We start from the raw sequence: 12,891 nt of genomic DNA on the forward strand, positions 1-12,891 counted from the left end.
TGGCCACAATATTTCCAAATGTTGCAATCGACCAGATTGAACTCAGAAAATATTTGTCTTTTGAGGTTTGTATAATGAGTCACAAAATAACATCAGGAAATTTGATGAAGCATTTTCTAGACCAGACAAGAAAAACGTTTTTGTTTTTTGTCCCCCCTCAAACCACTTTTTTTTTTTTTTTTTTTTTTTAACACAGAGACCACTGCTAGGGTCACAAGTACTAAATTTAGGGGCACAAGTAGAACAGATAGGGGAAAAACAAATCAAATCCCAAAGTATAAATTCTCATTTTCCCTCATCTTCACTCTACTACTGATAAATGCAGTTCTTCAGCTCATTCATGCATATTGGCGACAAGTGGGCTAAAGTGTGGAGCAGAGGTTTAACAGGAGAAAATTAAAATTACAAAATAATAATTTCAAAAATGTTTAAATCTGCAAAATTACTGATCACACAGCTGCAAGTCAATGAAAAGTAACTTGCATTGTACTGCAAAATGCTTCCCCTCATACCAGTTTAAAAAAAGAATAATTGTTTTGATACCAGTTTTGAAATTAGAACGCTAATAGAACATTCTTTTTGACAACTGTTCCATTTATTTAAACCCTTGCAAGGTCATGGGTCACTACAGTGGACAGTTATTCAATAAGTGACTATTTTTGGTCATTATTCTTTTTTAATTATTAATGATTATTTATACAGTAATTATAAATAAACTAATAAATGAGTAAAATGTTAATTAAAATGAACAAAAGCAGAAATACTGGTTACGGCATTCACTCTAACGCTGCTTTAAAATGAATGTTTTCGTAGTATTTAACTCAATGCATCCCATTGTTGGCAATAGACGTCCACTTCATTTATACCGGGACGACTGGCTGTGATGTTCATGTATCTGTACCATTGACGGTCCTAAAGTTCAATCCATTTTGACTGGGTTCTTTCATTCGCCATTCTCAGTCAAAATGGATTGGATGTCCAGAGCCCTCAATCGCAGCCAACGAGTTAAATGAGTGTTTGAAACGGGTCAAAGGGATGGATTGGTAACAAGAAATGCTTGTCAAAGCAACATTTCTAAAACAGACGCGAATTCAAAATTTTGTTATTTTAGCGAAAAACATGAAGTTACTGCACATGATTTGCTTTCACGTAAGCATAATCACTGTTGACAGTCATTTTTGTCCGAGCTCTTGCCGGCAGCAGTTTTCGTTCGTGTGCGACTTCTCCGCACCGAGTTAACCTTCTTGTCACGCTCTTCGCCTGGGTTGCACACTTTCCTCAGTGGTTCTACAGCAGAAAAAAAAGAAGGAAAAAAATCCAGTACAACAATTCCACATTATATTTTCCACTTTAAGAATACCTGTTAGGTTAGATCACCTGTAAATTCTGGATGGCTCTGACTAACATTTTGCAAAAGAGAAATATACTTCAGGCCTTCATTGTTATCATTTCCTAAAAACAAGAAAAAAATAGATTTTATTTCTGTCACTATCTTGTTATATCCTGCCAAATCAATGTAGGGATAAAATGAACTCCAGTTTTGTTAATATTAAAGGAGCAATAAGTAAGATTTTGGGGGGGGGGAGTACTTCTAACACTTCTCAATAGTTGAGCCGAGATTTTTTTCCATTTTAAAAGTCGATTGTCAGCCCGTAAAAGTTATTTTGATTCCGTGTTTACATCCGTCTTCATCCAGATTGCCAGAGCTCTGTTGGCATTATAAACTAAGGTTGAAGAAATAGAACAAGGACAGACGTCGACAACCAAAAGTGGTATTTTTCATGTGGCAAAACACATTTTGTCATGTGGCATTTTTTTTTTTGCCATTTGGCTTTTTTTTTTTTTTGTAATGTGGCAAAAGGGATTTTGCCATGTGGCATTTTTTTTTTGCCATGTGACATTTTTTTTGCCATGTGGCAAAATGGATTTTGCCATGTGGCTTTTTTTTTTTTTTTTTTTTTTTTTTTTTTGCTATGCGGCAAAATTGATTTTGCCCATGTGGCATTTTTTGCCATGTGGCAAAAGGGATTTTGTCATGTGGCATTTTTTTGGGTATGTGGCAAAATAGATTTTGGTTTGCCGCATTTGTTTTTTTTTGGGGGGGGGGGGTTACCCTATTACAGCACATTTACTTGGGTGCCAGTTGAATGTCAATGAGCTGTAATGTAACGTGTATGGTCAAAAATCACAGCCACACGTTTTTCTGCCATTTAATATGACTGGAAAATTTGGACGTGCATAGCCGTCAATGGCATGGACGTTGTTGTGCATGGCCTGCAAAAATGACATATAATCCCAAAAAATGCCACATACCTCCATAAAATGGCACATGTCAAAATCCATTTTGCCACATGGCAAAAAAATTGCCACAAGGGCAAAATCAATTTTGCCGCATAGCAAAGTCCAATTTGCCAAATGGCAAAATCCAATTTGCCACATGGCAAAAAAAATGCTACATGGCAAAATCAATTTTGCCACATAGCAAAAAAAATGTCACATGGCAAAAAAAAAAAAAATGCCGCATGGCAAAATCCCTTTTGTCACATGGCAAAAAAATGCCACATGGCAAACACAAAATGCAACATGGCAAAATCCATTTTGACACATGGCAAAAAAATGCCAAATGGCAAAAAAAAAAAAAAAAAAGCCACATGACAAAATCCATTTTGCCACATGGCAAATACCACTTTTGGTTCTCGCTGTCCCTCCAATTTAATTCAGGAGTACAATAAAATACCGCGTGAAATATGAATTAAACATGCTTTTTGCTGTCATAGGCACTTTAAGTATGTACACTTGACTACATATAAATACGTGTATTTGCGTGTATTTCTTCTTTAAGTATGTGTACTTGGCTACATGTACGTGGACGTACAGTATTTTTACTACAAGCACATGTACAGTGGGGCAAATAAGTATTTAGTTAACCACCAATTGTGCAAGTTCTCCAACTTGAAAAGATTAGAGAGGCCTGTAATTGTCAACATGGGTAAACCTCAACCATGAGAGACAGAATGGGGAAAAAAAACAAAATCACATTGTTTGATTTTTAAATAATTTATTTCCAAATTAGAGTGGAAAATAAGTATTTGGTCACCAACAAACAAATAAGATTGTTTGATTGAAGAAGAGGTCTAAGTTCTTCTAACGAGGTCTAACGAGGCTCCACTCGTTACCTGTATTAATGGCACCTGTTTTAACTCATTATCGGTATAAAATACACCTGTCCACAGCCTCAGTCAGTCACACTCCAAACTCCACTGTGGCCAAGACCAAAGACCTGTCGAAGGACGCCAGAGACAAAATTGTAGACCTGCACCAGGCTGGGAAGACTGAATCTGCAATAGGTAAAATGCTTGGTGTAAAGAAATCAACTGTGGGAGCAATTTTTAGAAGATGAAAGACATACAAGACCACTGATAATCTCCCTCCATCTGGGGCTCCATGCAAGATCTCACCCTATGGCGTCAAAATGATAACAAGAATGGTGAGCAAAAATCCCAGACCTAGTGAATGACCTACAGAGAGCTGGGACCACAGTAACAAAGGCTACTATCAGTAACACAATACGCCGCCAGGGACTCTAATCCTGCACTGCCAGACGTGTCCCCCTGCTGAAGAAAGTGCACGTCCAGGCCCGTCTGCGGTTCGCTAGAGAGCATTTGGATGATCCAGAAGAGGACAGGGAGAATGTGTCATGGTCAGTGAAACCAAAATAAAACTTTTTGGTAGAAACACAGGTTCTTGTGTTTGGAGGAGAAAGAATACTGAATTGCATCCGAAGAACACCATACCCACTGTCAAGCATGGGGGTGGAAACATCATGCTTTGGGGCTGTTTTTCTGCAAAGGGACCAGGACGACTGATCTGTGTAAAGGAAAGAATTAATGGGGCCATGTATCGAGAGATTTTGGGTGAAAATCTCCTTCCATCAGCAAGGGCATTGAAGATAAGACGTGGCTGGGTCTTTCAGCATGACAATGATCCCAAACACACAGCCGGGGCAACAAAGGAGTGGCTTCGTAAGAAGCATTTCAAGGTCCTGGAGTGGCCTAGCCAGTCTCCAGAGCTCAACCCCATAGAAAATCTGTGGAGGGAGTTGAAAGTCCGTGTTGCCCAACGACAGCCCCAAAACATCACTGCTCTAAAGGAGATTTCTGCGTGGAGGAATGGGCCAAAATACCAGCAACAGTGTGTGAAAAGTTTGTGAAGACATACAGAAAAAAACGTTTGGCCTCCGTTATTGCCAACAAAGGGTAGATAACAAAGTATTGAGATGAACTTTTGGTATTGACCAAATACTTATTTTCCACAATGATCGTCAAATAAATTCTTTAAAAATCAAACAAGGTGATTTTCTGGGTTTTTTACCCTCTCTCTCACGGTTGAGGTTTACCCATGTTGACAATTACAGGCCTCTCTAATATTTTCAAGTGGGAGAACTTGCACAATTAGTGGTTGACTAAATACTTATTTGCACCACTGTACTTGTACCACAAGTACTTGTGTGTGAATTGCGCACTTCAATATTTTGATCATGGTTGCAGTACCATTTTAGGCCACCAATCTTAAATATTGCTCCTTTAAATAACAATATATTTCATTATTGTAGGTTTCTTATATTTATCTTTCATAGCTCCCGTACATATAGACTGAACAGGAAGTGAACTTACGGCATACTTGTAGGAGGACATAGTGTTGCCTCTCTGCCAGCAGGCTGCTGGCCATATCCACACCAAGCTGATTAGTTTCTAAGTTCACTACTGTCCCATTGCGGTTCATCAGGTCCACACAGTCTGGAAAATATAACTGTATTTTGTTAGGATACATGCTTTTCAAATCCATCATCAAATACTTGAAATTCAACCAAAAATTGTTGTAATGTTGTTGGTTTTAACATGTAATTTTTTTTTAATCGGGCCGTATTTTAGAAAAAAAAAACATAGGAACAACAAATGTATCAGGGCAGGAGTATGTGTGCTGTACTTTTACCCATAGATAAACCTAAACTAGAAGAAAAGTGAGTCAGTGCATAAAACAAATGACTGGTGATTTTGAAAGTATTTGTGAATACCTTTCAAGTCGACACCACAGCGTTCCTTTAAATTTTGGACAAAATGTATCAGTTTACAGTTGATGTTAAACATTTCCATTCTGCTTTCTGTCAAGAAAATTAATTATTACAATTAACACGCACTCAGTCATGCTATGAAACCATCACAGCACCATTGAGCAGGCATGATAAGTGTGACATAAATATGTTGCACGCAATATTAATATTTCAAACCTCCAAACAGGACGGTGACAAACATTTCTTCTCGTGATACAAAGCTCGTTTTCCTCTGTTCACTTGAGTCCTTGTTAGTTTCAAGCCTCGTGTGTTAATGCCAAAGATGTCAGGGAGTCACCAACATGCAGAGGTCAACAATGGAAGCTGTTCAATCGGTTTTGTGCTCTACACAAAGAACTCGGCTTGTGGGGAGACACTGTATGAAAGAGATGCTGGAGATGGCGTGCACACACACACACACGATTGCATCCTGTAAAATCCAGCTCCTGTTAAAAAAGGGGGATAAGTGTAGACGGTCTCCATGGATTTTCTACACACAGACAGAAAGGAACTCAAGAGTATTTCATGGCCTGCCACATAAAAAGTTGTATGGGGTTCAGAATTCTTACTGTTAAATGTCTGACTGGGTTAAAAATGTTATTTGCAAGATGTTACTTTTGACCAATTGGAGGCAGTGCTACATCAAGATAATAAAATCTGAGAAATGTCCAAGAAAGAAAATGAATGTTTGCCTTTCAAAAGTCCATAAAGGTGCTGTGAAATGGTGACTATGTCAAAAAATGTAAACGATGGCACTAATGTAATTTTACATTTAGAAAATGAATTAGGCACTCAAAACTATTTTTTTTTAAACCATTTCATAGTTACAAAACAATTCATCAGGGAACGCCCACTCTTTTTCAGCAATTCTCACAACCAGAATTGACGATCGTGCCTAGCTTTCTAGTGCTGCTTTAGTTAGTTAGTTAGTTAGTTGGTTAACTAGCTAATAGCAATTAGCTAGCTAGCTAGTACATGCTGAAAGAACGGTCACAGGGTAACAAGAGAATAGAAACCCTGTGGATAGCATGCTAACAGATCATTCTGGGTGTGACATCATCTTTTGGAGTGGGTGGAGCCAAAGCAGCCGACAAAAGACTAATTTCATTATTACTCCTTTTCTGAAAGGGCGTAGGTTTGGTCTCAATGTTGGTAGGACAATATAACAGCATAACCTGCATGTACACATTTTGCTGGGGATGGGACATTAATAAGACTAAACAGATTGGGTGAAAGGCGGTCAGGCAAGGGCGTAGTACATGCTGAAAGAACGGTCACAGGGTAACAAAAGAATAGAAACCCTGTGGATAGCATGCTAACAGATCATTCTGGGTGTGACATCATCTTTTGGAGTGGGTGGAGCCAAAGCAGCCGACAAAAGACTAATTTCATTATTACTCCTTTTCTGAAAGGGCGTAGGTTTGGTCTCAATGTTGGTAGGGACAATATAACAGCATAACCTGCATGTACATATTTTGCTGGGGATGGGACATTAATAAGACTAAACAGATTGGGTGAAAGGCGGTCAGGCAAGGGCGTAGGTTTGGTTTCAACATTGGTAGGGACGCCATAACAACATAACCTGCATGTACACTTTTTCCTGGGGACAGGACATTAATAAGACCAAACAGATAATAAAATGAATGAAAGGTCAAAATTATTTTCATGGGAGGAAATCATTTTTCAAAATGCTTGCGTCATATAAAGGAAATTTACAGTGGTTGTGTTTTTGTGTTTTTTTTTGGGGGGGGGGGGGGGGGGGGATTTTTAAAATGTGCATAGGCTGCAAATAAAAATATTTTTGGGGAAAAATGATGTAGAAAATAAATACATTTTAATTAATGAATAAATGCACACAATGCACAGTTGAATTAACATTAACAGTAGAAAATGCACAGGAAGACACCTCTCTAAGCAGCTTTCTACTTGACTTTTACAGGTTAGCAAGTTCACACGGTTTAATGTTATACCAACTCTGATCCAGGTCAGACTTTCAGTAGCAAAATTTGTGGTGTGTTCCCCCACCTCCACAACATTGACATCTTTTAACATTAATAACAGTGGCTGCTGCTGCTGTTGCTGCTGGCCGAAAAAAAAACTTCTAATATACCTCTACTTCAAAAGGGGTGGAGGAGGCAGCATGCTGACATGTATTTCTGCCGGAATTGTGTGAATGTGGGTGTTCTAGTCATCAGCCAATCAAACGTGTGTTTGAGGAGAAAAAAATGGACCGGCACATTCAGCAAGTGAAAAGGGGTTAAATGTAAGTGTGGACATAATGAAAGTAATTCATTTAATAATGGTAGGGTCAATTCTATCCTTACAACGTATGGGAAGACAATCTAAATGACCTACAGTATATAACTGAACTCATTATATAATGCAAATAAGGTTGCTTAAACGTTGGTGGGGACAATTTGAGAATCCTGAAAAGTTGGTAATCTTATGTCCCTACCGTCCCTATGCAAACCTATGCCCTTGCGGTTGGGGCTACATTTCTCTCCAATAAGAACCTAATTAATTTATAGGCATGATGATTGATGCAAAATAAATCTGTATTGACCAACGCTATCTTTCATGCTGCAAATTTACAGTATAACGTCTTAATCTGATAATTTTTTCTTAAATCTCGTCGAATAATTTTCATCTTGTTTTGAGTTTTAAAGGCTAGCTAACAGTTTAATGTGTCAGATTCTTCGACTTATGTTCTGCCTTTTGGTGAGTTTTGTAGAAGGGTTTTTTGTGCTGTCCAGCAGCGAACTCTTGTGGTCGCCTCGCGACATGGTTTTTTGTTTTTCTAGCCAATTCAATATGGCTGCACGACGTCTCTGGCTGAAGCCTAAGTTGCAACGTTGTGCTCACATGATCCTTGGACAAGATTTGTCCGTAAGTATGGATGTTGTGGATAATGTACATATTATGTTGGTAAGAGAAATGTTATGTTTTTTGTATGGAACACTTTTTGTTTATGTTTAGTGAACTAGTCTGGCATGCTAAGCTAACGTTGTAGCTAATGCTATGCTTGTATACTTTTTTTTGTAGTTTTACGACGGTCCGGAGAGGACAATGGTTTGAGGCCATTCTAGTAATAAATCAGATTTTTTAAAAAAGGACGAAGTCTGTTTATTAAAGCGTCGTTCGCTAGCTGTCTAGCTTGGAAAAAAGTAGACGCTTCCGAGTGAGGACAGCATAACTTACTTTTAGTAAATATGACCATTTGTTCTTATTAAGCCTATACATCTAAAAGTCGGTCATTTTTAACCTAAATCAAGAAAAAAAAATGGCTTTCAAATAATGTTTAGAACAATATCTATTCTTGAATTAAGAACATTTCTTTTTCTTTTTTTTTCTTTAACCTGTCCTGTTCAGCTGCTTGACACAGAGAGTGGAGATCTGAGTGTACGATTGGTCGAAACAGTTTTGATATATCACATGGGTGTATGACATACTCCCATAGTGATCATTCAACGGAGAAAGCAGCGAACAGGAAGGGGTTATGGGGGAAGAGAAGAAAAGGAGGAGAGAAAGACTGAACAAGCACAAACAACAACAACAACAAATACATTGAACACCTACACTAACTATGAATATGTTGGTGATATTGTTAGCTAGTTGTATTATTGAATTAAGAACATTTGTGACAAGTTTTTTAAGTTTAATTATACAAACAGTTTGCTTAAAATAAATCCGTTAAGCTTATTTTCAGCTAGCTATTTTACTTATTTCAAGAAATCTGAGTAAAATTTACTTGAAGCACTGGCAGATAATTTCACTTATTTCTAGTAGATTTATGCTGAAAACAAGGGATTTTTTTTTTTTTTTTTTTTTTCCCCAATTTTAAGGAGGTGGATTTTTGCTGTGCATATGTATTGGTTCAGGTGATACACTGTTTGATTCAAACCTTTGTTTTGAAAAACTACTAAAGAAACATTTTGAAAACTTCCAGAATAAATGTCTGGATTTTATTAGGAAATTTCATTTCCAAGTTTTGAACACAAATTATATTAACATACACAAGAAATATAAACTTGTCAATCATCTCTTAAGTATCCAGTAATGCAAAAAACAAAACAAATTTAATAAAATTAACATTTGTCTTAATACCACTCAAAATTGTCTCTCTAAATTAATTAAATAGAAAAAAAAATCTTAGTCAGGGAATAACAAAAATAAATAAAAATGGAGCCTTCTTTCAGGTAAAACACTACTGCTTTTGTCCACAAGCACAGCCAAACTGAACACAAAATGAAATCTCCTTTGGGCTGCTTTAAGACCACATAAGCAAAATAAAAATGAAAACTGGGGAGAAGAGGGTTGACCTTGGTACACCAAATTTCTTACATCTGAGCAGAGTTCATATTATTCAGAGTTCATTATATTTCTCAGTTTAATTAACTTTAATTTAGTAGAAAACACATACAGAAGGACACTCTCCTAAGCAGCTTCCTTCTCCGTTTGCAAGTTCACACAATTTAGTGTAATGGTAATGCTAAACTGTGATGCAGGTCGGACTTTCAGTAGCAAAATTGGTGGTGCGTTTCACAACAATTACGTTTTACATTACTTACAGCGGGCTGCTGGCCGAAAATAACTTGTAATATCCCTCCCATGTGACGTAATTCTGTACTATGAGAGTTGCGTGTGTGTGTGTGTTGGGAGGTCAGGGGTGGGGGGTCATCAGCCAATCAAAAGTGTGTTTGAGGAAAGAAAACATGGAATGGCACATTTAGCAAGTGAAAAGGGCATAAATGTAAGTCTGGAAACAATGAAATTCACTTAATAATGGTAGGGTCAATTCTATCGTTACAACATATGGAGAGACAATCTAAATGACCTATATAACTGAACATATTATCTAATGCAAATAAGGTTGCTTAAAAGTTGGTGGGGACAATTTGAGCCTCCTGAAAAGTTGGTAGTGTTTTGTCCCTGCCGTCCCTATGCAAACCTACACTCTTGCTTTTCTGTCACCGTTTTGAATGGATTTGTGTCCAAAATATATCGTTTTAAAGTCCCTTGCATAGCATTTCATAGCACCTTTAAAAGTAAACCTTGAGAAGGGCCGGCCCAGGCCATTTGGGGGCCCTAAGCAAAATAATGCCAAGGAGCCCATATTTTTGGCACACCATTTCGTCACAGTGTACTGTGAAACCCATACATGCAATCCAACCCATATGTCCATATTTTTCATATTAATCAGATTTTGTTGCACTGCAAACTTCTCACCCCAAATGATTGTCAGTACTTACAGTAGATAGCGCCAAACCTTTTTCTAAAAGAGGAAAAGAAGTTAAGGAAGAACTTTTATTTTTTAAGCTTGAAATTAAGTATGAAAACTCACAATAGTCAAATAAAGCAAACAGTAGTAAACAAAATATAAATTAATATATTAACATATATAATAATAAACAATTGCCAGACTGGGGGCCGCCTAGTGGTCAGGGGCCCTAAGCAGCTGCATAGCCTGCTTATAGGCTGGGCCGGCCCTGCTTGAAGTATAAAAATCAAACAATGTGTCAAAACTAAAGAAGACTGTGCGACAATTGTCTGGTTTGCGTAAAACAGCTAACAAATATGTTAATAGTCTGACATACCTCATCCATCCATCCTCTCAGTCAGTCTAGAGGGGTAGCTGGAGCCAATCCCAGGTGACTTTGAATGTGGTGTACAACTCAGACAGTTGAAAAATTAATATTCCATACAGTGAGGTCCATAAATATTGGGAGATTGACACAATTCTCATCTTTTTGACACTAAACACCTCCACATTTGGTATTAAATGATACAAACAAAGGCTGTCATACATATTACAGAAAACAAAAACTACCCAATGATAATAAACAAGTACTACATTTCATAAAAGTCAGTCAGAGAAAGACACAAGTAAGCTCTTTGTTGGCTTTGATTCCTTTGTCACAATGAATACCCACATAGTGTTTTGGGATTTGCGTAAATGGAGCTGTGAACTTACTGCAGATCCACTTTGAGCTGAATGAAAAATGTCTATTAAAAAAAAAGCATAGAAAATGCAGGAACGCACAAGAAATTGTTACACTTCACCTTCCCAAAATACCCAAGGAAAATGAGTTTGCGAGTGTTTCCAAAACTCCTCTAGAACTGGCCGCGAATTGACAGGATGAGACTACAGCAGCGCTTTTAGAGGGGGCAAAAGTACAAACTAAAAACAAGTAAATACCCATGGGCCAACAGATGAAAGTCAAAATTCACCTTAGGGCCTGTAAGCTTCCAAAGGCTGGTTAGAATGAGGCTCAAGTTGCCGTAACGACTACATTACTTGAGTAATTTGGGCACGAGCTTGGGTTGCACACTTTGTCAAAGGCAACAAGAGGAAAAACAAAAAGATGATACGCGAAAAGCTTGTGGTGAAACGCAAGATGCCAAATGACAAAGCATTGCTTACATGGGTGAAGAAACGATTATTAGCAAATGACCAGGATTAATTAACATTGATCAGTCCTTCATCTACACTACTCACAGGCAGTACTGGATACATTGTGTCTTTTTCATAATCCGAATTCCTTAGTCATTGGAAAATTTCCACAACAGAAATCAAATAAACAGCAATAAAGCAAATTTGACCACAAGGTAAGTGTCATCACTTCTGACATAATTACATGTTAAAGTACTAATAAACATTTGAGCCAGTTAACCTTGATGTGTGCAATATTCTTTAACGCTATTTAGTTGCCATGTAGTGCAATCGCTGCCATTGAAATGATGCATGTTAACTGGGAAAGCTGGTAATAAATGTAACACGCAAGTATAAAATTTTGACTCATTTTTTAAACTCACAAGCTTCTAGTTCGTAAATCCCATTGCATTTAAATCAGTTTCATTGTTTGCCAACCTTATTATCCTTTTATAGTGCACTAATTTAACCCATTCAGGGACAGTGGACACTACAGTAGACAGTTGTTCAAAAGTTGAAAGTTAAGGCCTTTAACCCTTTATAGGGCAATTGACTATTTTTGCTCATTTAAAAAAAATACTTTTTTTTTTAAATAAATACATACAGTCTTACAATTTTAATAAAAACTAAATTCATGAAATTAAAATGAATAAAAACAGAAATACCAGTGGTTACGGCCCTTAGTAACATAAAATGTAGATTTTAAAAATATAGTATTCATCTAATTGATAAGAGATACAAATCTTAGCCCCGCTCAGGTTGATTTGGGGACATTTCCAGGACAATATCGGGTCACTTCATGTTGATTTGGGGACATTTGGGGGAGACGCCCTGTTGCTATCAGGTAACTTCCTGTTGATTTGGGGAGATTTCGTGGACATGTACTGGTCATATCAGGTTACTTCCTGCATAAGCGAATTTTAAGGGGGGTTCAGTGGGGGGGCCAGGCCCCGAAAAGTGTCATTGCATGAAACTGACTTTCATATATATATATATATGTATGTATATATATATATATATATATATATATAAAAGCTGTAAAGCAATAAAACTGCAACAAAAATGAATGAAATAAACAAAAAGATACATTTTCATAATGGGTCAAAATTATTTTTCGAACAGATCATGTGACTAGCACCTTAGACGATCATTTGCTTTGCAAATAATTTTCAACAAAAAAAAAATTAGGGGAGGGCAATTTTATTTTTCAAATAATTTTTTCTTTGAATAAATTTTTGCGTTCAAATGCAAATTTTTCAATTGCAAATATTTTTTCGCATTCAAAAACGTTTTCTATGATTGTAAATTTTCTTTTTTGATTGAAGTGATTTTTCTTTTTGAAAATATATAT

General features: G+C 37.0%; 1 protein-coding gene across 2 annotated transcripts; it reads right to left on the bottom strand.

The window, feature by feature from the left end:
• Positions 1 to 110: 110 nt before the first annotated feature.
• LOC130913299 (uncharacterized protein C22orf15) lies at positions 111 to 12,032 on the bottom strand. Of its 2 annotated transcripts, none has more exons than XM_057831788.1 (6): positions 10,705 to 12,032; positions 5,288 to 5,556; positions 5,075 to 5,161; positions 4,674 to 4,796; positions 1,378 to 1,452; positions 111 to 1,287 (listed from the first exon to the last, which is right to left on the bottom strand). In XM_057831788.1, the coding sequence occupies exons 2-6, from the start codon at positions 5,310 to 5,312 to the stop codon at positions 1,160 to 1,162; spliced, it is 438 nt and encodes a 145-aa protein (XP_057687771.1). In that variant the 5' UTR covers positions 5,313 to 5,556; positions 10,705 to 12,032; the 3' UTR covers positions 111 to 1,159. The 2 variants fall into 2 exon arrangements, with proteins under 2 accessions (XP_057687771.1, XP_057687772.1); XM_057831789.1 differs by having other exon boundaries at positions 5,288 to 5,600.
• Positions 12,033 to 12,891: the final 859 nt, after the last annotated feature.

Source organism: Corythoichthys intestinalis, chromosome 3 (assembly GCF_030265065.1).
Source record: "Corythoichthys intestinalis isolate RoL2023-P3 chromosome 3, ASM3026506v1, whole genome shotgun sequence".
Classification (NCBI taxonomy): Eukaryota; Metazoa; Chordata; class Actinopteri; order Syngnathiformes; family Syngnathidae; genus Corythoichthys; species Corythoichthys intestinalis.

Excerpts from the sequence above, each read along its gene's own strand:
- LOC130913299 (XM_057831788.1), bottom strand. The coding sequence starts at position 5,312 with ATGTTTGTCACCGTCCTGTTTGGAG. Across the intron at positions 4,797-5,074 it reads CTGTGGTGTCGACTTGAAAG|ACTGTGTGGACCTGATGAAC; the intron begins GTATTCACAAAT and ends TATATTTTCCAG. Across the intron at positions 1,453-4,673 it reads TGTCCTCCTACAAGTATGCC|GAAATGATAACAATGAAGGC; the intron begins GTAAGTTCACTT and ends TCTTGTTTTTAG.